This window comes from Sitodiplosis mosellana, unplaced genomic scaffold (assembly GCF_009176505.1).
Source record: "Sitodiplosis mosellana isolate CC-2019 unplaced genomic scaffold, AAFC_SMos_1.0 Smas_scaffold_6191, whole genome shotgun sequence".
Taxonomy (NCBI): domain Eukaryota; kingdom Metazoa; phylum Arthropoda; class Insecta; order Diptera; family Cecidomyiidae; genus Sitodiplosis; species Sitodiplosis mosellana.
The window spans coordinates 970,732-997,841 of NW_022601432.1; the positions used below are offsets into that span (position 1 = coordinate 970,732).

Here is a 27,110-nt window from a genome sequence, read left to right on the forward strand (position 1 = left end):
TCTCTCTCTCTCTCTCTCTCTCTCTCTCTCTCTCTCTCTCTCTCTCTGAGTGTGTGCTTTTAAATCATATCAATTCACTTGCCATTTCGATAGAATCACAATGACCTTGATTCTTTTATCATCGACGCTGTTTGTCGAAGCGTAACACAAATATCAACGGGCTTGGCCCATCTCTTCAATACAACAACAGTAGACAAGAAAAAAACACCGTCATGCTGATAAAAAAAACACTTCACGGATCTAGTGGCAAGAGAATGGAAATGTGATGATAACAAAACTGCCCATTTCATTGGATAAAAACTAGTCGGATGATAATTAAGTTATAATTTCACCAAAAATCCATACAGTCGCCAATTCAACAGGTTTTTTTGTCTCTTTCTGCAACTTCAAATAGCAAATAAAATGTACTACAGGAAGCTAGAGAAGCTTAGATAAATATTTAAGCGAAACCATTACCGAAACAAAAAAACAAATGCTTGACACAAGCAACAGCAGCAGCAACGAAAAAAGGCGAATGTATTTGACTTGATAATTAGATTGGCATGCGCCATTTGCATCGGTGAGATCAAACATCGAGATGAAAATGTTGTGGGATTAGGCAATATCACACAAGTCAAGTTCTTGCATACCTTTTCTCTCGCTCTCTCTCTCTCTCTCTCTCTATCTGCACATTACTTATATTTTAATCTAAAAACGTGATAAAAATCTAATAAATAATAATTGCAAAAGATATATTAAAGCAAGTGAATTTGCATAAAATTATCATATTTGTAAGCGAATTCGAAAAAAACACAACAACTTATAATTAGCCTATTGACTAAAGAATGGCTGGTAGTCAAGTGTGTAGTATGCGAATAATCTTATTAATTAAATCGTAGTATCAGCGTGTGTGTGTGTATGTTGTGGTTTGTTCGTAATGTGTTCGCCTCGGTCGTCATTGTTGAATGAAATGAAACTCTTCTTTCCGGTTGTTGTGGACCCGGGGATCGCAATGATTTGTGATCACGATCTTGACAATTGTCGATAAATCGATTACGCCTGTTTTTGGTCCACAACGAGTGGGACTCGATGAATTCTCGATGAATTCTCGATGAATTCTCGATGAATTCTCGATGAATTCTCGATGAATTCTCGATGAATTCGCCGATGATCGACATCGGCTGTCGACACAAATGAGCAAATCAATCGAACTCTTTTGAAATGGGTCAATGTTGAGTGCATCTTGTTTATATGTCATTTTCAGAAGAGAGTTCGTACGGCATACATCACAACACATCACAGTCCTAATTGAATAACAATGTTTTCGATCAATTCCCTCCATTCCCGGTTGATTCTTTTATTTTTAACTTTTATTATTGTTGTTGTCTGTTGCCTGTTGCTGTTTAATTGCAATTTATTTATCAAAAACTGCCATATATGGAATGAGTATTTATGTGTATTGTCAGCTAATTGTAGGAGTCAAAATGATTTTGTGTGGCGTCATGCTCTCAACTCACAAAATGATTTTATTACAATTTTATAATTTGCTTTGTGCCTGAACAAGTTCGTTTCATACATACGCTTGGCGCGCATCAAATGCTGTTGTGTTGATTTTTCCATTTTGCAAAGAAGAAAAAATCACAGCCGTCGAATGAACTTATTGGACATTCATAGTTGAAGATGCAGGTCATTTTTTTTTGTTCAAATTTAAAATGAATTGCAACGAACTCGGCAAAAGCGCTGTGTGCGTGCGCCCGGGTGCGTGTATGTGCAGCAAGTGAGCTGCTCGAATATGTAAACTAAATTCATGGCAAAGTGTCAATATGGCACCCAAAGTGTTTTACACGCCGAATTCATTTTGCCATTTTTCCAAATGGGAAATTGCGTTGATCGATTTACCGCCGTCGAGTTGAAATTACAATTGTAAATTTGCTCGAAACGCGTTTCCATAAGTGTTGAAGCACTCTCGCACCCATTTAAAGCTCTCGCATTTGGTCAAAATATGCATTTCTTTGGATTGATGTTGTTGTTGTTGTTGTTGTTGTTATTTCTCTCGGCTGCCGCTGTTGCTACTGCTCTTTCCCCATATATCTTTGAGTATTTGCCACTGAGCGAAGCCAAGGAAGCAAGAACGAGAAAGAAAACCAGTTCAGACTGCATTAATTAGAAGGAAAAAAAATAAATGAACAAAACGAAGTGGGCAAAGTATCTGGGCTTTTAATTTGCTTCGACAATCGACCACATTCATTTGGATGTTTATGTTTTTGAATTGCGAATTATTGAATTCAGAAGCATTGCCTGCTTGCTTGCTTGTTGACTTGCAGAGCAAAGAATCATTTTAAATGAATCCATATTTAGAAATTGTGTACGCTCTTGACTCTCTTGCGTTCGGTCACTTTTTCTGCGAGACCGCATAATTAGAATTGTACCTACCAAATTGGTCCTTTCGAATGAACGAGTTCCACTTATTTGCTTCGGCAATTTTCAGCTTAAAGACATGCCAATTCGGAGAGACAATGATGCAACTTTGCCCTTTTAGATGCAACAAATCAAGAGCATCATTTAAACATCGATTAGAAGCATCATTTTAAGAGCAACCAAACCATCATTCGTCCAGAATTACAAACAAATCAAACAGAAAAAAACACATGGACTGGACGCGATTAGTTATTGTCATTCATCAAACAATGAATCATTTGAAATGAGTATCGCAATTGTGATATTTGCCTGTGTGTGTGTGTGTGTGTGTGTTTGTGTCGATGCATGTTGATTGTTTATAACCTCTACCTTGAATTTGTATTAACAACCGCTTCCAGTTTCCATGTTCATTGCCGCATTGCAGCAGCGGCAGCAACTGCTGCTGCTGGATAAAACTCATGTTCATTGTAGTGTTCATTTCGCACATTTGATGCAAAAATTGACACCAATGGTGCAACAGTATGCAACAATCCCAATGCTCAATAATGAAGTACACACGGAGACAATGCAGCGCCCATTGTTCTTTTTCATTTTTGCATTAATTCTTTCCGTAGTTTAGAACCTCAATTCGCTGTAAAATAATTATTATCCCAAATATAGCGAGAGAAAAAAAAAATAACAAGCAACTCGTCTGATTGAAAGATTAAATTTGCACTTACAAATCGGCCCACACTGCCTGGCACCAAGCGTGTGTCGGATGAGAGAATTCGTTAGAAGATTCAATTGAAATTGAAATTCGAAATTGCGATGTGTTTATTGTACATGACATCAGTCTGATTTTTACGCGGAATACCTACCTGAATCGGTTGATCCAAATGAATGGATGTGATTGTCAACACGGTGAACATCTAAATCTTGTGTTTGTCTGTGATCAAGCCGATTTATATCGAGATTTTTGCCAGCCGATAATTTTGTAGCGCCTTATTTAGTTAAACACTATCGATTAGATAACGATCAAGTCAGTTTAAATGACACGCGAGACAAAACAATGGCTTTTGTTTGCTGACTTGGTCAACGCGCTTAATTTATCTCTTTTGCCATATTTAAGCATAATCCATCGCAAAATGCGGCAAACGCTGTTTTTTTCTTCTCTCAAACAAAAACGCAATTGCACCAAAAGAACAGCTATTCAAGTGCGTCTTTGTGTTGAGAGGGTACGAAGTGTGTGTGTGTGTGTGTGTGTGTGTGTGTGTGTGTGTGTGTGAACAGAGCATTTGTTTTAGAATTTTCAATTTTAATGAGCAAACAAAACCAAAGAAAAAATCGCACAAAAGTGACTGAAAGTCGTAAAATATCAACTCATATTGTTTTTTCTCAGGTTTTTCAATATTTTCTCATTTTTGTTCGCAATAATTCGTTATTTTATCCATATTCGCTCGAAAGCGTCAATAAAACCTTTGGTCTCTGATGCAAAATAATGATAGATAATAACCATAATATTGTTCACAAATCAACGCTTGTAAATAGAAACCAGTGGAAAAAGAAGCAATCGGCTACAATTCTACAATTTCATCAGAAACAACGAAAATATAAACAAATCAACGGCCTTAACAGATGAATGTTGTTGTTGTTGCTGGAACAAAAAGATAGCCGTTTCGTTGGTGTCCGACGCCTGTTGTACACACTCGATTTGTTGTCATGATGAGAATGATGATTTTGTTGTGAATCAGCACTGTGCATTAGGGTGTTTTCGGTATTAAATAAACAGAAAATGGTAGTTTTAGTTTGATAGAGCAGAGAATTTGGAATCGATTTCATATATTTTTGTTCGGAATCAGTCCAAGATGCCACTTCCCACAAGCAAAACAAATGTTCGTCGAATTTTGAGGTTATATCACTATTCGCTGAAACTAATCTGATATTTTCCACTTTTTTCGATTCAATCTCACTGCCAGAGATGAATTCTCAATGCAAATATTTATTTTCACGTAATTTTCATTGGAGAAAGTGGCCAAATAGTGGAAAATTCACACAAATTGTATTGCCTCTTTGACCGGTTCTTCAATCATAGAAAAAACGCCGACAAACTAATTTTTTTCACAGAAATTCATTCAATGGGTTTGAAATAGACGATAAATTATCTAAATCCACTAAAATATCCAATCGAACAAAACCAGGAAGGCCAAATTGCAGCAAAGCCAAAACGTAAACAAAAACGAGCTGTCATCATGAAATCTGGGCTTCTTTGACATTTTGAAGGGCTACCAATGCACTTGTGCGAATGAATCACAGTCAATTCGCGCACAGTGATTCGCGCAGATGTATTTTGGTCTTGTCAAACATCAAACTAAGCCCAAATTTCATAATGATAGCTCGTTTTTGTTTACGTTTTGGTTTTGCTGCAATTTGGCCGCGATGATTTAGATAATTTATCGTCTATTTCAAGCCCATTGAATGAATTTTTGTGAAAAAAATTAATTTGTCGGCGTTTTTTCTATGATTGAAGAACCGGTCAAAGAGGCAATACAATTTGTGTGAATTTTCCACTATTTGGCCACTTTCTCCAATGAAAATTACGTGAAAATAAATATTTGCATTGAGAATTCATCTCTGGCAGTGAGATTGGATCGAAAAAAGTGGAAAATATCAGATTAGTTTCAGCGAATAGTGATATAACCTCAAAATTCGACGAACATTTGTTTTGCTTGTGGGAAGTGGCATCTTGGACTGATTCCGAACAAAAATATATGAAATCGATTCCAAATTCTCTGCTCTATCAAACTAAAACTACCATTTTCTGTTTATTTAATACCGAAAACACCCTACTGTGCATTGGCCATTGTAAAGCACAAACTGATGCATCGATTGGATTACACGTTGTTTACGTAAATGTCAAGCAGGTTAAAATCAATTGAAATTCACAGCCACACATGGAGAGAAAGAGACAGCGAAATACAGACACAAAACGCACCGGCTTTACGCTCCATTCAAATTGTGATCGAGTTCCAGTATGGCGTACACAGTGTGTGTCTTTGTTGTTTTTCGGACATATCCAATACAAAATTACGAAGCGAGTGTGCTGTTAAATGGCAAATATTTCATTCACATAACAACCAATAACAAATGTAGGCTCCGTAATAAATAAATAAATAAAATAACAATATTTATTCTATTGAACTTTTGACTCGGCAGCTCCACACCACACAATCAATCAGCCAATATATCAAGAGATCGCAATGGAATTCCAGAAGTTTGAGAGACAGAGAGAGAGAGAGAGAGAGAGAGAGAGAGAAAGAGACCGTTGTGCTCATAAAACCGGCAAATCGGTTGGTAGCTAGAATGAATGAAAGCGTCTCGCCAGCGTCAATGTTCCCGAACTATTTTTAGGCAAATCTTTGATCAATTTAACCATTTTTTTCTCTTGTCTTCTCCCCCTCCTTCTCTCTCCCTCTCTCTCTCTCTCTCTCTCTCTCACAAATTCCACGACAATAATCATTCCGAACGGACCATGATGAAACACAATATTGTTTCGATGCGAAATGTTGCGAATTATTTGCGATGTGTTTAGTTTTTCTGTCATTCGCATCAAGGTGGATGCAAAACTATTTGACCGTTGCGGTGTTGTGTGTGTGGGCCGTTTTTCAGGTTTGAATGGAATATGAATGAAGCGAAAGACAAGCAAAACACATAACATTAAACGAAGAGAGAAAAAACTTGTTGCAAAAATAGAAGGTAAGCGATGAAATGAATTTTTTTCTTTTTTAAAATCGCTTTAAAAAAATGTGTGATTGATTTCATTGTTTCGCAAATCGTTTGCCGTAACTGTCAATACCACAACGGCAAGGCGATATTGACGTGCTCAATTTTAATTACAATCGTCTGTCGCACACCTCGGACGTTATTGCTTTTGAGGTATTTCTTGATGGCCTTTTTTCCTGGAGTCAAAGAAAAAAATGGTTTTACTTTCATCTACGGTCGAATTGACGATAATCAATGATAACCAAACAAATGGTACTTGAATTAAAATTGGAATCAATTTAAAAAAAATTGATATGATCAAGTGTTCTACATCTTTCTTCGCACGATTCTTTCTCACCTCTTTTCCATCATAATCATTTCAACTGTACTTCAAGTACAGTAAACATAAGGTTCCCAGACGTTCTAAATTGGTCACGTGTGAACTAGCTAGCGCCATTCAAATATATGTATACTCAATTCATTTACTATTGATTTTACTCAGTATCATTATCTATCGATTCCGAATTGATAAAGTGAAGAGCTCAATAAACTATATATTTAAAAACGAACTTTTGCCGATAATTTACGGTCTAAATTTGGGAAAAGTCTGATCGAAAAATGTCAAAAAAAGTTATAGAAAAAAATTATTGTCGAAAACAGAGACATTTCTTGAGTTTTGATTCCTTTATCATTGACCTCTCATCAGATAATCGGCAGGTTCATCTCATTCTGTTTTGACCGATTGACAGCTTGAATCATGGTTTGTTGAAATCAAGCAAAGATGAGCTCCTTTTTTTTTTATCAAAAAATTTCCAATCATTTTGTTTGTTAGGTAGGTTCAACCTAAAAAAAGACGTGTCCAGATTGTAACCGCAAAAAAAGTTTTTTCTTTTCTTATTTTATTATCGAGGTTCAAAGTTCTCTTTTTTCATACCTATAAAGCGATGGGTTCGGAACATAAACAATTGACACATGCAAAGCATGAGAAAGAACAAAAACAGTGCCAAAATCTGTACGAATTGCGGAAATCCTCGACCTTCAAATTAATTAACTGTTACTAAAAGAGCGACCGAAACATTCAAATAGTAAAAAGAACAAACCGATAACACATTTTGACATTTTGCCCATGACGAGTTGTTCTGTCACATTGCATTTACATTGGGAGGTCATCTACTATCGCGGCTTTTCAAACAAAAAAACCAACATGGATGAACAAAGCTGAGATGAAAGAAGAGAGAGTTTGTGCAAAATTCGAAGAATTTGAAATATTAGCTATGACGACAGGTTGGTTTCTGACGCCCTACTTTTGCCACACACAAAAAAACTAAATCAAGCATCATATAACGCTTGTTATATCGATTGATGTAACCTGAAGACTATGAACCAAATATGTCTTTGATTCAATAAGGCATGTTTTTTTGTTGTTTAGATTTTATTTTAGATGAATTCAATTACTGATTGTAAAAAGAAAATTACTCATGAAAGTCAAGAATTTTAACACCCATCAGCCCACCATAAAATGCTACACATCAATTATCTTATAATAGATGACATTGAGTAAGGCACACATTTAGCGACACATTCGCTATGCTACAGGCAAAATTGGCTGAAACTCGTATCATTTAACTGGTGTGTACATCACCTACTTGATGACATTTTGACTTTATCAAATGCACAAAGTGTCGAAAATAAAAACGTGAACCGATGATAATGGTTCACATGCGGGATCACAAATCAAAATAATAATTTAACAAAAAAAAAATATTCGTCATTTACAAAGATTATCACCATTCCAGTATGCTCTAATTTTGCGTTTGCATCAGAATCTGAGGCACTATAGTGTTATAGCTATAATTATGATTATCATTGAAATGAATTTCGAGTGAGAGGCATTGAGTTGAATGAATTAATGTGGAAACAAGGTGTGAATAAGAAAAAAAATATCACTCCGATTTCCGGTTTCGCATATCATTAAATCACCTCATTGGGCAAATAGCAAGAAGGGAAAAAAACGGTCATTTAGATAATATCTGGACTCGCAAATTGTCGAAATCTATTAATAAAAACCAGTTATCTGCGAGCAGATTTCGGCAATATACAACAGTTCATTAAAATTCGGACTATGAATTGCTACATTCCACAGCTACATTTTATTTACATACCGTACCGAATATCAAAACGAAAGAGCGAACCGAGAGGCAACAAGAAATCGGTAAACGCCTACAAGTATGCTGCAATACGACAAAAGACTGCAAACAGGCTAGGAATTTTGTGAAATAAAAAGCTGCACACATTCTCGGGGGAGAAAGCTCAACGGCCAAAGCTCAAAAGCTCCATTTAACTCGAGCTTTGTGTTTGATGTGACGATTGAGCGCTTCAGTCAATGAGTATGGAAAGGAATCAATGAACTTAAATTCAATTTCGATTTCAAGTTCGGCATCCAGCTGTTTGGGTTTTTTTTTCTGCATTTTCCATCGACAGTTCCGACTACCCGCTGTCGTATTTGCTTTGCTTGAGTTGTTAATGTCGCGAAGAAAAACACACATACACACACATCGCTCGTAATAGTTTGACAAGGTTGATAAAAACTGATCGAAAGTTATTAATCAAATGAGATTTATTTGTGGCATTTCGAAATGGGTATACATCACGATTACCGCTTATGGCAAGTCCAATTAGAAGATTAATTGTTTTCGCTTACCATAAGAGGGCCGGGTAATGTTCAATTTCATCTTGTAATTGCTACAAAATCCAATCATATTTTTTTTTCTCTCCATACAGACGGAAATGTATTAACCGAATAATTGTGCTGAATACGTGATGAACAAAAAGAAGCTTAAAATAGTTTCAAAATGAATGAAAAAATGACACAAACCGTAGGTTTTTCAATGAAACAAAGAAAAAACATAGAACGATCGATATGGAATGGTCTCAACCGATACGTATGAATCCCAATGAATCGGATCAACTGAGACGCATTAAAAATAATTGTATTTCCTGCAGAAGATTGTACCAGATTTGACTCTTGTTATGTCAAATCGTCCGAAAACGATTAATCTCTTCAAAAATTACTTAAATTTAGTTTTGAATATATTACACCATTCAGAGATTGGTCTGCATGAAACTTTTTTTCGTCTTCTATTAAGCGAACATTTTTCAAGACGATTTTCTGTCAAAACACCGCAAGAAGTTAAAAGGCTTGTTTTTATTCTAATAATATGTGCTTGATTGGTAATAATCGACGTGAAGTCAATAATCGTGCTGTTTGAGGCAATAATCAATATAATTGAATGTGAATTTCAATTTGAACAGACGATGTGAAACACTTGAACATTTCAATCAGCCAGCCGACGGGTCGACCAAAAAGAAAAAGAAAAAGAATTAATACTTGTTTAACGCTGTAGTCTAATAGCATCGATTGAGTCATTGGTATGCGAAAATATGCAAAACAGCCATTCAGATTTAATTTGACGTTTTGGTCACGAACTGAACCATAGAGTTTAAAGAATGGCATTGAAGATAGCCGCATTGCTGTTGATTAAATAGAATCCCTCACACGACGCAGCGGTTCGTCACTCTAAGCCTTTGATTTCATAACAACAAATCCAATTTGTTTGTTTTGGATCTCTCTGAGCGCGTAAATAACTCCATTAAGCTAATTAAATGGCATCGAATGATGATTTTACAATGTAATATTAAAAGACCGTACAAATTGTTCAAATGTAATGGTATTAAAATATCCTAAGTCGTTTGAATCATAATCACTCTGCATGTGGCGCATTGCACATTATGCCATACATACTGCTTAACAACCAATACACAAATATTCAATGCATTTAGCGATCAGATGTGTGTTTTGGTTGATTCATCTGTGTGCGATACTGGTGTGTGCCCGTGTATTCTGTGAAATGGTTGTGTGGCTCAAATGTGGGGCGTTTAAGTGAATTATGTGTAGTTTGCCTGTTTTTTTTGACATGTATCAAAAACTGTGCAATAAAAATGGCCTTTTCACTTGGCTCTACCCATGTGCCAATATGTGCTTTTGTTGCTCTGCTCTGCGAGTACATGCTGTGTGTCTTATGCATATAAATATGTAATTTTTATTCCCTTTCTCGTACAACGTCGTTCAGCACAACGTGCACCGGAATCGTGCGACCAACATAAAGAAATGTACCAGAAAAGGATAGAGCACCCAAAACATTATACCCAATACACATCGAGTTGAGCGTATCGATTATTTTTCACTCGCATCGTGTTCATTTCGTAAAAGCCACAAAAGTATTCAGAATTTTGTTGTGGTCGATTGTATCGTGGCATTTTTATTTGAACGCTTAAAGTGATACAACTCAGTGCTAAAAAGTGTTTTGCTTGCAATTCGCCCGCAATCGATAAATTTGCGTTTTTATCGTTCGTGTTCCACGAAGAAGAAAAAAAAACGCATTTCCAATTGACATAGGAATATTTGTTTGGCTCATTCATACATTTCGCGTTAATTTTAATTTTGGGTATTTTTGGATTCACCATTTAAAAATAATCAAGTGCATCATAAAATGATCGAACGAAAATATTCGGATATTTTTTGTTTTGTCTTATTTGCACATCAATTCACAACTTGGTTGTTGTTATGGTTCGATCCGAATAAAGTGTCCAACGTATCAATGGGGAATATCGGTAGTGGTCCCGATGGAATTAGTGTGATTGCGTAATCGCTAGATTGTGTTGACATCTCTTTGTCTTACCGCATAGAATTGCATATACAGAATTGTTGCCAAAATTGGAGTGAAAGTTGATGTGATGCATTCGGTGTGTCTCTCTCTGTGTGTATGCACCAAATGGAAAAGGCCAACATGTAAACAAAAAGACACTGAATTCGAATTAAAAATATCATCACACCAAAAACCAACCCGACTACTGTTCATCAATTTATTTATCGCCTGACACAAATTACCGAATTTGTTGAATTTGTTGTTAATGATCAGATTTGGTTGATTTTTTTTCTTTTCGTTTATGTTTATTTTGTTTTTTTTTTCTCGCCAGCATTTGTCATGTTTTTGGTTACGTTCAGAAAGCGAGAGATCCACTACGTTTTAATTTTTTTTTCATATTTGCCAAATTTAACCAAATCATTAAGATATTGGTTTGTATTTAAATTCATATCACTATGGATTTTGTGCTTCGGCCCACGCACCATCGCATCGCCACTACAACAACCGAAATTGGCAACGCACAACAGTGACACACAAACTGGCTACAACAATCGATTCTCTCGCTCTCTCGTCAACTAAATGCTAAATTATTTGTTAACACATTAAGAAAAAGGAATCAAAATGATGAAAAAAAAAAAATTATAAACAACACCGCAAATTGGACAAAACGTATGATTGTAAGATCGTTGGAATGAATGGAGCACCACACCACACATCCAAAAAGTGAAACGCCACAACCGAGAGAGAGAAGAGACAGAAAGAGAGGGAAAAACAAACAAATATTCTGTAATCCATTTTAGGCAATGTATCATTTCTGTTGAGTTTGTATGCTGTTTTTGGAGACTGTTCTCGTCATCGTTGACTTTTGTTTCCCATATGTTTGTTTTTTTTTTCGTTCTCTCTCTCTCTCTCTCTCTCTCACTCTCATTGGATTCGTAATTGTGGCTTGTTGAACGTGTGTGCGCATTTTAAGAAATGATGATCATCAGGCTTTCAGTGTAAGTTTGTCATTTGAAGTTGAATGATGTGCATCCAGCACTCTTTCTCATCATCGTATCCAAACGAAATCAATTGTTTTTTTTTCGCTGTTCTTCTCGAATGTGTGACAGTTTCTTTGAAACCGTCGTGAAGTTAAATCATACCATACCATACAAGTTTTAGCCTCACAGAGGCTATCAACGATCACTTTCAGTTCTAATCAAATTTCGAATCCTTAGTGAGTGAAACGTTCAATGTTAACACAGGTCAAACATTTATTTTAGATCAAGTTGAAAATTCAATTCGTGAACAATTTTAAGTTTGAAAATTTTCGTAGAAAAAAAAAAGAAGCATAGTGATTGGCACAGGTGCAAAAAAGAAAGATAAAATAAATAAAATGGGCAAAACGACGGAGCAACGCAAACAGTTGGAAGCAATTTTTGTGCCCAACAAACGAACACATACCATTGAGTTTGCTGGCGTTGTGGAAAAAGACAACGACTGCGATGCGCATGGAAATCGCTTGAAAAAACGTGACTCCATCTCATTTCCGATTGGAATATCGAAACGTGAATCGCCCGATCCTATTTTGTGGAAACGTGATTCGGTCGATCGCGATCGCAATGGCAACGGTGATAGCACATACACAGCCGTGCAACGCAGACGCTCTTCGAGCGACAAATCCGATTCGGATGCAAACAGGTAACCAAAAACATAATTCGACCTTCGACTTTCGATCAGTTTATTTGTGGAGCAAAAAAAAACATATCAAACTTCAATTGAAAACCGCTTTTTGTTCTAAAATTAAGGAAACGATATTCATGGAATCCGAGCATGTTCCGTGGTTTGGAACACCCATCAGGATTTCCATCGATGTTACGCGGAGCAACGCCTGAGCCCCGACCATTGTCACGTAAAGACAGCTATGGTTCAACACATCAATTGCGACGCACCGACAGCAATGGCGGCGTTGCCACGCCAACGGCACTCCATCGAAAAGACAGTTCCGGCTCGACTGCTCTGAATCGTCGCGATAGCTTCGGTACGAATAATCTGTCGCGCAAAGACAGCAATGGCAGTGTTCTGTCACGAAAAGATAGCTCTGACTATAAATCAAATAAACGCGATAGTTTGAACGATGATTTTCGTCGTTTGAGCTTTGGGAATAGCATTTACTTGCGGCCCGATAGCACCGGTGGAACGAATCTGGTTCGTCGTGACAGCTATGGTCGCAAAGATTCATTGAGATCCTATCGCATTCCACGGGATTATGTGAGCAAAATTTTTGAATACAAATCCGATTCGATTGCAAATGGAAGTGCGAATGGCACTGCATCGCCCGAAAGTTCGATCCTACGAAAAAGCGATAGCGATCAAACGAACAAAGAAAACTTCAACACCGATTTAACCACGGCCAATGTATCGAAGCATGTAACCATTTGGGAAAAAGATGGTGACGAAGCATCGTCAAATGTGGAAAACCACGTTGTTGGGCATAGTCGTCGTGACTCGAGCGGTTCATTGAGTAATTATTTGGCAAATCGTCGCATTTCAGTCGATTCGCTTGATGTGCGTCGCAATTCGCGTCGGAGCTCAACTGCATCGGGCGATATCAATTTGAGTTCTATCATTGACAACGAAACAAAAGAGGTAAAATTGCATTCAGTAATTGTTTTTTTCCACTCTATGCTAACCCAACACACTAACACGTTAACGTAAAACCGATTTAAATGTGATGAGCTTAGAATTGGGGTCGCTCACGTTTCCATCGCCAAAATGAATGAAAATGAGGAAAAAAAATGTATGCCCCATAGTCGGTCTAAATCAGTCGGTTTCAATTGTACCAATTAATTTATGATGTGCACCCGGCCATTTATAAAACGAAAACAAAATTCAATGTGAATTGCATATAGAGGCGCCGATGAACTATGAGATATAGAGAGAAGATGAAAAAAAACAACACACACCGAATCGGCTCAATGCCTTTGCCATTTATGGGTGCCGTTAACAACACAGCACACACTCTGAAAAAGAAAAACATTTTCAAGACGCAAAAATCATTCGTCGTGTGTTGTTTTTATTTGGTTGTTTTGTCGTTGCTGCTTTTTCTTTCTCAATTTTTTGCATCGAAGTAAAAAAAGAGTTTAACGTCATTCACGCAATGAGACAATGACACTCGATAGGCTATGAGTAATGAGGCTTGGTTACCGAAATCCAGTGTTTGACTCTTTTTCTCTGCTTTTTTCTTCGTATTGAATTGGATTTTTCGTTGTCGATCTCGAGATCGCTTCCATTTAGCAATTTTTTTTTTCATTCTTTCATTGAGTACGAGCAAAAGAGTACGACGAGTTCAACTAAATGTTTTGAGGTCAAACTGCGTAAAAATTTTGCGGTTGCAATTGAAAAGAAAGAAGAAAAAAAACCACACACTACGACCATATAATTAATCGAAATGAGTTGGCGAGACTGCAAATATCGCGCGTAAAATATGAACCACAACATTCTCATTCAATTAATTGATAATCATTTCGAAGAACAACAACAGCAAAAAAAAAAGCTCTCGCATGATTGCCATTTTCGATATGCAAAATACAATTTAATGTTCCACATGCAATGAATGGCTCAATCATTTCGTGATTTTGAGCTGAATGAATATTTTACATTGCAAACTGACAATTTTTTTTTATATTGCCCTCCTCCTCCTCCTCCCAATACTCAGTTAAGAACGAGAAAGATGCTTAATCTTCCACACCATTTGAGATCGAACCGTAATCGCAATTATAGAAGAAGAAAAAAACACATCAAATCAATTTATATGTACATGACGGGTTGCCTCGTTAGGTGTCTAGCAGTTTGTAAATTGCTTGTTATTTTTTTGAGACACACATACACCAATCTATTACGACTCGGAATAATTTTCCTGTTGGTGTTTTGGAATGTAAAAACTGTCCGTCGATAGTAAGCTGGTGGGTGGTTTTTTAGAAGTCATGACTGACGAAACTATTGTCATCTAGAAAACAACAACCGCAGCAGCAGCAGCTACAAAAAGAGTCACACTTGAATATGATAAATAGACATTCCGAGATCGAAGAGAAAAGAAACGGCGCAATTCATGTCTTTTCACTTTGAATATATTTCAACTTTGGACATTTCTTCCCAAAAAAAAACAAACTATTCGACTATGAATGCGAACGTGAATTTAACAGTAGCACATAAAAGAAGAGAATGAAGAAAAAAAAAGAAATCATTTATTTGTGTGTAGTTCGAGTCTCGAACTTCGAGAACAGTTAAGTTGGAATGAAATTCAACTATAGGATTTGGATGACGATGTAATTTTTATGCGCGAAAGAAAAACTACGCACTACATTTCGAAATTTGAATAGACTTTCGGCCAAATGCGCTCAACTTCCTGAACGTGTGAGATTCGAAAAGGAGAAAATCCATCAATTCCAGAAATTCAATGTCAAATTTTGAAACCAAATAACACAAACATCGATCAATTCGCATATCGATATGGTTTCACATCCAAAACAAAAATAAAATAGAAAAAAAAACAATTCGGTGCCGTAATCGAATACATTTTATTGGGCATTAAAATGGAATAACTGTTCGAAACTAGTGAATATCGTGAGTTGAAGTTCATGTGCTGCGCGATCATCAAACAAAAAAGCCACTATATGAACCGTTGAGCACGTGTGTTTGCAGCTCTTTTTTTTCTTTTTTGTTTCGATAAAGAAATGAAAAAAATCGATTACCGAATAACATGTACAATATGCGAATAAAATGCGATAACTAATGAGCACGAAAAACGAGCAAATGATTTCAAAGCCAATTTTCAGGCAAGAACATGAATAGTGTTGTCACGCTTAGAAAAATCACAAAAAATATTCAAGAAAGAGAGAAAGAGAGAAAGAGAGAAAAAAGTCAACACATTAGAATTCATTAATTGATTTTCAATTATGTGAAATGAAGATCGATGAGCGCACGAACGCGTGCGCTGATCGATGACAGTGTAATGTGGGCGACATCTTGATTTGCCATCTTTCATTCACTCTTTGGACCTCGAGATTTCTCATTTGCCATGCTGATTGAAAACCACACGCATTCCGCATAACAACGAAAAAAGCGCACACACAAACACCGTCAGCCCAAACGACCGCCAATGAAATAAGACGCTTAACGCGTACAAATGCAAATCAATTGAAAATTAAGAATTTTTTTCTAAAATGAAGCAAGAACAAGAAGCGTCGTCATTGAGACGGTTGAATAAAATCGAGAATAGAACACTTGTGTACTGAGTCGCAACAATAAAACCTAATGAAGGATGGCTCTCTCACGTGCACACGTAATCAAGTACTGCTTGGACCATCAAAAAACAACAACAGCCACATCAACTTTTTTTTGCCATTAGACAATCATAAACACATGACCATTTATTGTTTTTGTTATGGTTGCTGTTGTTGTTTGTAGCAAACAACATCGTTTAAAACAGAGTCGTCGTTTTTTTCCTCTGTCTATTTTTAAATTGTTGTTTTGGTTCGATTTGCGATCGAACTGCTTGGTTCTTCATGTATTTTTTTCTTTTCTTTCTTGCATAGAACCACAGTCATATTCTAAGCGTTTTTATCATGCGCATGCATCAAATGACAGGAAGGTGGTGCCGATGCAGGAATTGTTAATAGTGTTGTTGAAATTCATTGAAGCGCAATGAATTCGATGTGGGTGAAAAGGAAATAAACAAAGTTATACTATGTGTGCATGTGTGTATGCTTTTGGCTTGTCTATTTCATCGCTTTGGAATTCGTTTGTTTCTCTTTCGCTCACTTGCAACCACCGTCAAAGTTCTTGTTGATTTTATTAGTTGTCTAATTAAAATCATTCACTTCAGTCGACGGATTTTTATTCAATTTTATTTAAAATGCGGCATATTCGTCGAGAGCTCATTCGATGTATTTTCTTCTTCTTCTTCTTCTTCATCATCATTCATTTGTTGAGCTTTGCGTATGTACTGTCGTAGACACTCTATTCGCCTTATAAGATCTTTTCATTTACTTGCTTGATTCAGTGTTTGCATTTTCCATGGTGCGTAAAATTAATTCACACACAATTGATTTCTATTTCGTTTATTTTTCCATTTTACTTTAAAATGCATCAAGCAAATTAACATTCGGCCGAATCAGTTGAGTGAGAAAAGAATTGTGCGTTGCCGTTGTTGGCAGCCGCCCGTACCGAAAACTTATCTGAGCATGCAATTGATAAATAATGCATTCTGATCTGCTCATGGCTCATGTTCCATGCATTTTCGATTTTATTTCAACTTCACACATCTCTTTATCTCTATCGCCACCATTTAGTTTCACTTGCGAAACTCTTACTCGTGAAAGTCATTTGTGTGTTTCCCTTCATAACACATCTCCAGATCTCTCCTCTTCCAGGTTCAGAAATCGGCTGCTGCTGCGGATGCACGCAAACCAACGAACGAAATGAAAGAAAATTCATTATGCTTATAGATTACATAATTCTTTCGCACTTTTCATTTGAGAGACGGAGAAGCGTGAGCACAATAAAACGCAAATCAAGAGTCAAAATGCGCGACGCGCATACCGATTTCGCTTCGATGCTCCACTGACTCGTTCGTGCACTGACACGAAAAGAAAATATAGAAACCATTTCGTACGTATCTCTTTCTCTCTCTCTGTGTGTGTGCTTTTTTTCCGTGATGTGCATTGCCTGTTTGATTCATGGAAGTATGTGCTGCTTTGTCTTGCAAAGGGAAAAATATTACCATAATTCATCCGCATTTATTGTGGTACTTGCATCATTTAGAGTCTCTCTTTCTCTCTCGCTCATTTTTATGTCTAAAAGAGGCTGTGCTTAAAAATATCTTAGCGCTTGATCAAGGTTCTCTTCCTATTTGTGCTTCTTTTTCTTGTAATTATTCGTTTTTGGCGATTGGCCATAAAAATGTGTCATCCCGATTTGGTTTTTATTTCGTCTGCGTCGCGAAATGTTTGTTCGAGGGGGCGCACCCCAAAACACGGCTATCAATTTCAACATACCGACACACAGGTGAATCTCACCAACAAAACGACGATTTAATTACAACCATAAATTACGATGCCATTATTATAAGACATTTTGGTGTTTAAGATCTCTTTGCACAAAGTATATCAATTCATCTAATGGCCATGGTGTACCATGCTACATATGTGCCAGACTTGATAGAAATCAGCCGCTTAATGACTGTGTTGCTGTTGTTTTTTTTTACACCAGAGACGAGTAAATTAGGTGCAATTGATTACGTAAAGAGTCGTCGTTGTTTCATTCGTTCCCGTTCATGTGACTTAACACGAAAATTAAATACTCATAAATCAGTTCAAGTCCCAAAAATACAATTTTTTGATCAAGTGCCAAAGATGCCAGCGATGATAATAATTCATAAATTCGCGCTTGACGCTCTGATATTGTACGTGCCAACGAGTTGTTGTTATTGCTGCTGCACAAGAAAACAAAATTGTCTGTAGTTTTGATTTCATCAATTTTCAACTCGGATTTTTTTGACCATTTTTGGCATCCGCTCGTAATTACCTGCAGCCAAGGTGTTGAAATTGAATTTTATTAACGGAATAATTCGCATATATTAACATTGCTATCATTGTTTTTCTTTATTTCTTTTTCCTCTCTCTCTCTCTCTCTCTCTCTCTCTCTCTCTCTCTCTCTCTCTCTATCTCGTCGGACAATTGGTCGGCAATGGTTGTTGAGCAGCCAACCCTCGTTGTACACAATAAATTCCGCCATCATATGCACAAAAGATTCAGGCGACGAACTCTGATACGCAACGCGTATATCATTTGATTGGTCAATGGCTTTTGCACGCATTTTTCAGTGAAAGTTTCCATTTTACCTTATTTGGAGACAATCAATACGACAAAAAAACAACATACACTCGTTAAAATATATGTTCAATATCCTTGGTTCAATGCAATTTAATTTTTTTTGCTTCATTTTTATTTGTTGCTGCTTTTATGATTTTTATCGAATTGATTTTACGGCCCAAGGCACACTAACAATAATTCCGAAGCGATATGCCAGTGCAACTACAATGAACAACAGCAAGACAACAAAAAAGAGCCAACCATTTATGATTGGAGTAATAAATTGCAAGCAGCGGTTTGAAGTGTATGCGGTCAATGTCGCTGCTATACGCGCACACTTGCCGAGAGAAAGACAGAGAGAGAGAGAGAGAAACTGCACCAAGAAAATGTACACAACCGGTTGATTGCAACGGTGCATATAATATAAGTGTAACAGCCTCAGTGCAAAATGTATGATACGTAATTATGGTGTGCGAAAGCCAGAACACACACACATACACACCAACGAGCCAATTTTTAAATTACGGCGAAACGAAAGGAGATCGTAATTTTTTTCGGATGTCTTATCAACAAAACTACGGAGGTTTCTAATGGGTTTTTGTTTTAGGTATTTTTTTTTCTTTTGTGCTTATCGTGCATATTTTAAAAATTAAAATGTGATCAAGCTAATTTGGCATTAGTTTCACATATTTTGAGCGGGCATCTCGATAATTCCGTTCGCTCTAGGGCTGTCAACCATAATAATCTCAACCAAACGAAACCCAACCTTTTTTCTCTATCAATCCATTCGTAGTTTTTGTTTTTGCTTCACAAAATGCCTTTCCGATTCATTAAAAGGCGAAGTAAAAACAGTGACGATTACAAAAATGGGCGCGATAACAGCAAAAAATGAAGAAGAAGAAGAAGAAGAAGAAGAAGAAAAAAGTGCAGACGCAAAAAGCAATGAATAAATTAGACTAATGTTTAGGTGAGTGGAGAAAATCCGTAACGTGCAATCAGTAAACGAATGTGTGTGTGTGTGTGTGTGTGTGCGTGCGCTTTTGGTTACGTTCGGTTTGAATCACGTTCAGCATATATGCAGACCATTTTCCTGCGATCAATCGAACGATGACTAGAGGAAAATTAAAACGGGCCACCTAACTCTAACTAGACACTCAATCGCAAACGACAAGTTGATATTTATTTAACGAACAAAAAAACATAAGAGACGAGCACTCAAAGTGGCTGCGATTTTTTCCCCAATTGATTGCAAGAATTGCATTGCAAAAAGAGCCATTTTGCTGTTACGATTAGATTCTCGTTGTTGATGTTGCTGTTGTTCGATTTTGCAGATACGGTTCGATGCGTAAACGTGTCGCTCGGGCTGAGGCCTGAATGAAATGCAGATGGTGTGCATCGTCATTTTTTTTTTTCATTTTCGTTTGTTGTTGTTGCTTTCAACGCTGGTATAGTGTTATAGCTATAATATTATTATTTGCATCAATACACAGTGTAATAATAATCGTCGAAGATCAAGTTCCATTCATTTTTGCTCACTTCACATCTCGTGGCACGTTTATGCAATTTGTTTGTTTCAAGGTAACAACTTTGAAGTTAGTGCACACTGCACACATCCTCTTAATATCTTCTCAATTCAAATGCCAATAAATCGAAAGAGCAACAAATGAATCTAATTAGAAAGCAAAACTCAATCCAATGTGTGACCGATTTTATAAGATTTTAGACGTTTCGGACAATAGAATGGTAAATCGCATGCTTATCGCAACACACATATCAAAAAAGAAAAAAAGTGCTGACCTATGTTCAACATAGTATGTTGTTGGTATTTTAATGGTCCACTTTTTATTTCGTTTGATCGATATATACTTGTTGATGGTCCTAGTGGTCTTTTGTCATTTTGAAAGTGCGGAAATTAAGCACACCACGTTGACATCCTCCTCATAATCTTACAATCAAAATTAGTGTGCAAATCAATTCACTACCCAACTCACTTTTTCTCTTCTTTACTATGGATACTTTTCTTTTAATTCCTGCCGCGTTTTACATTTTAATTTACATTTTCAAATATAAACGCTTCATTTTATTCGTTTTTTTTCTCTATTTCTTTGGCTGTGTTATGTATCCATTGATTTGTTTGTTTATTGTTCACTCATTCACTTTTCTGAGATTGTTTCGCTGATTTAATTAAAAATTATCAATATCGCAATACATTGCGCAAATGCACAAGAAAGATTGAAACAAAAGCGAAAATTCGTTATTTATGCATGTTTCGTAGAAAATGTTTCCACTTGATCTATTTGTGGTATATTCTATTTTCGAGTTTTGCTTTTTTTTCGTTGCTATATCATTTTCAACGTTACGTGTATGGGCTGTTGCTATTGCTGCGGCAGTGGCCACTACAAATTTTGCTTGAATTTTCATCGAATCCAAAAAACCATTGATTCGGTTCCGCATGTTTCCATAATGCATTGCTAATACCAAAATGGAATATATTCAAATGAAAGGGCTTTTTTGAGTGTGACCAAGAAAAGGCGGTGCAAATTGGTGTTGCGCTCTTATGATTTCGGTTTGTTTGCTTTTTTTTTCATTTTGAAAGAAAATCAATCAAATCACTTGTGGCCGAAGGCATTAGTTAGCGCAAACGTAGTGCGAACGTGTAAATGCGAATTGAAATGCATGTTTTACATTTTTCCATATTCATCTCTCTTCACTCGCTGAAATTGGTAAAATGGAAATTTATTTAGATTTTGTTTTATGGAGTTTTTTTTTCTTCTTTAATTAGTGATCGCGGTTTAAAATTCGATCAAAATCAATTATTTGAAAATTAAAATCCGAAAGGTAATGCGATGAGTATCAAAATGGGTAAACAAACGAAAGAAAAAAATTGACCAAATCGATTGGTTTTTGTTTTGTACAAGGATTGCATTCAATTGTGGCCTGCTGACCAACTTTTCAACAAGAAAAATGCGTTGTTTTTTTCTTCGGTACTTCCACATCAACGACCGACATTCGCATTCAACTCTAAAATTACTATGCACAAATGGACAAACTGTTGATTTATGTAACAAATGCGCAGCAGCAACAGCAGCAGCAGCAGAAATAACGATCAACACAATTGATGGTTATTAGCCTAGTCGTCCTAACCGACATTATACACTTCTCCTGTTACAATTTTCGCCCATTTTTGGGTTCGTTGTGCGCGGCTGCATACATTGTACAGTTGAATCGCACAATAAACACAATGTTGTCTCTCGCATGTTTCACCGCACTGCCGTGCGCTCTAATGCCATGCACACCGCTGCTCACGGTAATGATCATTTTCAGCAGGTGTGATTTTATTACTATGACTGATTATGTGCATTTTTCCGTATACACTGCATCGTACACTCACGTATCAATTGTTTTATCCCCCTGTGACACAATTCGCCAGAGTTACAGAACCGTTGCCAAATGGCGTTTTAATTGAATAATGCAAATGGTTGTTTATGTGTATGTGCGTCTCGGTGCGACGAAGCAAAATGCCCATTATTAGGAGATGTGATTTATTTATTATTCTAATTAGATATGTTAAGCGTCGTCCGGTTTACGCAAAATCCGTTGCTCCGGTTACGTTTGTGCAATGACGATGACGGCGACGACGACATAGAGCAGTGCACAATGCATAACCAATGAACGTGTCGGCTGAATGTGGATTACGCACTGCCATTTGAAACCGTTGTTGGTGAATATTCAGTATCCCAGTGACAACATGCATTTGTGATGTGCACTATATTCAAAATGGAAGGCACTTGTTTCGGTTTTCAGATAATTGGCTGTTGATCGACCGGCCAGCCAGCCAGATCGCGTCGTCTGCAGCCAAAAAAATGCACAATCAAGAGGGATCAGACTACAAAACATTGCTCAAAATTCCAAAGAAGAAGAAGAAGAAGAAGAAGGGAAAAATAACGATTTTCTAACCGTTTATTTTCTATATTTTCTTTCTATCGTTTTTCATGCAACATTCTTTCATTTCCTCTGTGTCTCTGGGCCCGTCGATAAGCTGATCGCGAACACGTTGGCCCAACACGAACAGAAGAAGCAAAGAAAAAAACGTGTTCTTCGCATCACGGTACTGTTGCTGATCTTGCCTTTATTATTTCGTCGTTTCTTTTCTCTTTGCTAATGCTGCCGCCACTGCTGCCACTACTCTTGTTGTCTTTCTTTATTTCAATCGGTTAGTGCGCTCAGTGCTCTGTATCAATGTAAATTTTGCGCAAAAGCGAAACATCTCTATGCTCGCGTTTCCATCATACACTCACAAAACTCCAAACACACACATACGATCGGTGTGTATTATCTAAACGTATTTTCTACCTGTTTAATGGTTGGCTTTTCCCGGCTCTCTTGTTCTTTTTATCGATGTTCAACAACAGAAGAGAAAAAAAAACAACGATACACTGAATCTGTGCCTACGGTATGGCCATTTTTTTCTCTTCTTCTTCTTGTTGTTCGTATTTTCTGTGAGCTATTGTTGTCTCTTCACGTTTGCTCATTCAAACACACTCGCTCGTGCGATCGTGAGCTGAATAAAAGCCTTCATTTCCTAACATTTGCAATCGTTTTCCGTTGTATAGATAAGCGCTGCTTTGCTGCCTCTACGATCAAAAACTCTTACTCGCACACCTTTAATGCCAAAATGCGCTCGCAATGAGCCTGTTCACCACCGCTGATGTTCTATGCGGTGAGCGTGAATCTCTCTCTATGTGTGTGTGTGTGCGTATGCACGGTTTGGATGTTTGCGACTGTGTGTTTGAGCGTTGGTGCGCGTGTGCACGCGCGAATAGTGTTAAACAAGAGAAACACACAACCGATATGGTCTATGAAAGCAGCGAATGGCTTGGAAAACCGTACGCGCGCTCAAACCACACAACACAGCAACAGCGCACATGAAAACAACAAATGTGCGCTCTCTCGAGTGATTGTGTACTGCACTCCATACTGTTTTGTTGGTCGATCCGTTTTTCCCAGCGCGCACAAACAAGAAAGTAGTTGAATAATAGAGCTCAAGCATATCGGACGTATCTGAATATTGTGCTTCGTCTAAGAATTGTTTGTTGCTTCGTTTTTAAGTGCGTGCGCGGATTTTTCGTCGAATCCATCCATTGGTTTCGGTTATATTTTCATTGCGTATACTTGTTTCAAGTATGAAACACCTTTCGCCTTGAGCAAAATAAAATAAAATTATTCCATCGATAAATCATCATAGAAAATAATTAATTTCTATGCATTGCATTTATCAAAGTGGCACAAAAGACTTTTCTTCGTTCAATCTCGTGCCAATGTGTGCGTATAAAGTGCATAAAGTGCTAGAAAATATTTTTTAGTTTGATCTTGATTCTAGCGTTAGAATTAAGAATCAGCGTTGCTGTTGAGTGAGTGCGCGACAGGTTTTTCGAAGTAGCACTACAGATCCATTGACCATTTTATACCGCAAGCTCCCAGCCGATGCAACGGCAAAGGAATTCAATTTGTAAAAAAGTAATCAGAGACTGAAACGGGGCAACGTCAAGAACTATGTTGCAATACTTGTTCCATTAAAAAAAAAACAAATCCGAAAGACACGCAGAGATGAATTCATAATTCGCATCGAATGGCATGCAACTTGGTGTACGTATGCCAACCGAACATTTGAGTGTTAATAAAACGGCCAGTAACTGCATTACACAGGTTTTTTTTTTCTTCTTCTTCTTCTTCTTCTGCGCTGTCCAAAAGTTCAACGAATGTGTTTTTTGATGAAGAAAAATACACACGGCCGTACATTATTGAAGTGTGTGAATTGATTGAGCGAAACGATTTTTGAATTGAAAAGAATCGATCTCGATTGGAATCAAATGAAGTTTAGTTTGGCTTCTTGTTTTGTTTTGTTTTTTTTTTCTCAAAGAAGAACATTGAAAGAACAGACGAAAAGTAGACAATTCAACGATTAGACCCAAACAAAAAGTGAATAAAATTCAAGAATACAATTCTACTGTTATTATTTTTGGTTGAGAATCGAAACGCGAGCGCACACACATTTAGAGTGTGAGTGAGATAGAAGTTGAGCAAAATACGAATTCGTTTATTAACTATTGTGTATGAATGCGCTGGAACAGTTAGCTATTATTGTTGGAATTACATATATAAACATAAAAGTTGAAACCGGTGTAGTGTTGTTGAGAGCGAGAGAGCGCATCTAGCCACACTTATGACTATTATGACTGATTCGATACGGTGAACATCACAAGCAATAGAGTAAAAGAATTCTCGAAGAAAGAAACAAAAACTAGAAGTTATTATTTCATTTTCGTTGGTTTTGTATGATTTCAATGGGAATCGAATATGAAAAGAGACTCAGACACAAGAAATTGACATGTGAAATTCCAAAAAACAGCAAACCGCTATAAATCATTTCAATTTTTGCGTTGCTTTCTGCGCACGTCGGGTTTTATTTTCCATTTGTGCTGTTGTTGAACGAAAAAAAAAACAGAGAAGAAAATTCGATGATAGTGAGAAGAATGTTGTGTGAAATTTAATAGCTTAATCCGAAAACTGATTCGCCGATAATACAAATAATACGAAAAAGATCACAGACAGACTGCGAATTACATTAATTACAGTCAAATTTATGTAACTATCGTAATCGAGGGGTGCTGTGTGAGTGTTTATATGTGTGTGCTTGGCTTGAGTGTGAATAATAAATTTCAATTGTTTTTTCAAGTTGGTAAATCATTGTGAGGTCGGCGTAAACGTGTTGAAAAGGACTGATTTGGATGCAAATTTCATTTAATTTCAGTGAAAGTAAATGTGTTGTACAGAAAGTCTTCACTTGAACAGACGATAATTAATTAGGCAAAGAGCAACAACAACAACTACAACAATAATATAACAATCAATGCACAAAGTTCAACGACGAGATTAAATTGAGAAGCGGTAATTGTGGAGTGTATACTTCAAAAAAAAAAGAAGAAAAACTCTCTTTTTCTATTTGTTTCTGTCATATCATCAATTCTCAGTCTCTCTGATTGTTTTGTACGAGAAAATAAAAATAAAGCGAAGATTGAACAAAAAATTAAGTGAAAATGGTGAGCGGAGATATTCCAAATTACAAATCAAACAAGGGCTATTATTCGGCGCCATCATCACATGCACCGTCGAGTTTGTCGTCGGCCAAACGATACACAGGTGGCAATGCGCTTCGGCCGTGGCCTCCAATGTACCGAACTCCGATGTCTCGGGCACAAATGGCTACATATCAAGCGTTAAGCACGGGCGCTATTGTTGCTGCTGCACCACCACCACCACCACCGCCCACCAAACTCAACTATAACAATTTCAATGGCAATCATTACGGCTACAATAATTCCATTTATGGTCGAGCGAACAAATTCAATTTTCATCAGTTCAACATGGTTGCAGCGGCTGCAGCCGAAGGAAAATATGCGTCGGCCATGAATTTAGCAAACAAGAAAAATGCGAAAAATTACTATCTCATTTCACAGCCGTATATGAAGAATAGCCTAGCAATGCCATCGCCGCCACCATCGAATGGCAGCAGTGGTTCATTTTATGGCCGCACCACAACCGATTATCCACCGAACAACGGTAATCTCATGCTAATGCCACAAGAAAAAGAGAAAAATCGATTCCGAAAATTACGAAATCCAACACAAACATCGCCCGTATTTCGATCATCATGTGCCACGTGCATTCGATCGAAATCAATGGAAGATGTGCGAACCGAAATCGTTACCGATTGGCCCACTTACAATAAGGAGAATTACAATGAATTCAAAAAGAACCGGCTTAACAACGGCGGCGGCAATGGCGGCGGTACCGGTGGCCCATTGAATCTCTTGAAACACGGCGTTCGACGATCCATGGACAATTTACTCGAAGTAGAAACCTCAAGTTTCGGCAAACGTTTTCAGGTTCGATCGAATATCATTGATCTCTCTCTCTCTCTCTTTTTTTTAAGCAAATACAAATATATTCATCACAAATATTTCGGCCTATTCACAATCTAAATTGATGCTCCTGTTTTTTTCTTCTTGCCTTCTATTATTTGCTGTTGTTTCGCTATACTTTTTTTATTTGTCAAATGAATGTCGGTTATGTTGCCATTCATCATTCTCAGCGCGGATTTGTTTGTCGCTGATTAATAAATCAATTCAGCGGGGAAATTTCCATAAATTAAGTCATAATAGACAATAGCACAAACGAAACAGAAAAGAGGTTTGAAGCAGAAAAAAAAACACCAAAAAACCAAGAGATAAATGTCTACAACTGACAGCCCGTCATCATGCTCAGATATGTGGCAGAAGTGAAAAAATGAAGAAAGAAAAGAAGTAGTTGATACTGTTGCTGTTGATGCCAAAGTACAAAACCACCGTATGAATAA

The 27,110-nt window shown here is 37.1% G+C and overlaps 1 protein-coding gene across 8 annotated transcripts in view; it reads left to right on the forward strand.

Moving 5' to 3' along the window:
* Positions 1-27,110, forward strand: part of LOC129576603 (WD repeat-containing protein 47) — an 83,366-nt gene that overhangs the window by 43,082 nt on the left and 13,174 nt on the right. The window contains exons 1-4 of one of the 8 annotated variants that reach the window (XM_055461896.1): positions 10,453-10,640; positions 11,173-11,839; positions 12,104-12,521; positions 12,629-13,469. The exons of 6 other annotated variants lie outside the window; for them this stretch is intronic. In XM_055461896.1, the coding sequence (XP_055317871.1) occupies positions 12,217-12,521; positions 12,629-13,469 (1,146 nt within the window). In that variant the 5' untranslated portion in view covers positions 10,453-10,640; positions 11,173-11,839; positions 12,104-12,216. Of the gene's footprint in view, positions 1-10,452; positions 10,641-11,172; positions 11,840-12,103; positions 12,522-12,628; positions 13,470-15,241; positions 26,641-27,110 lie in introns of those variants that run through there. One more of the 8 variants, XM_055461898.1, reaches the window with a different exon arrangement.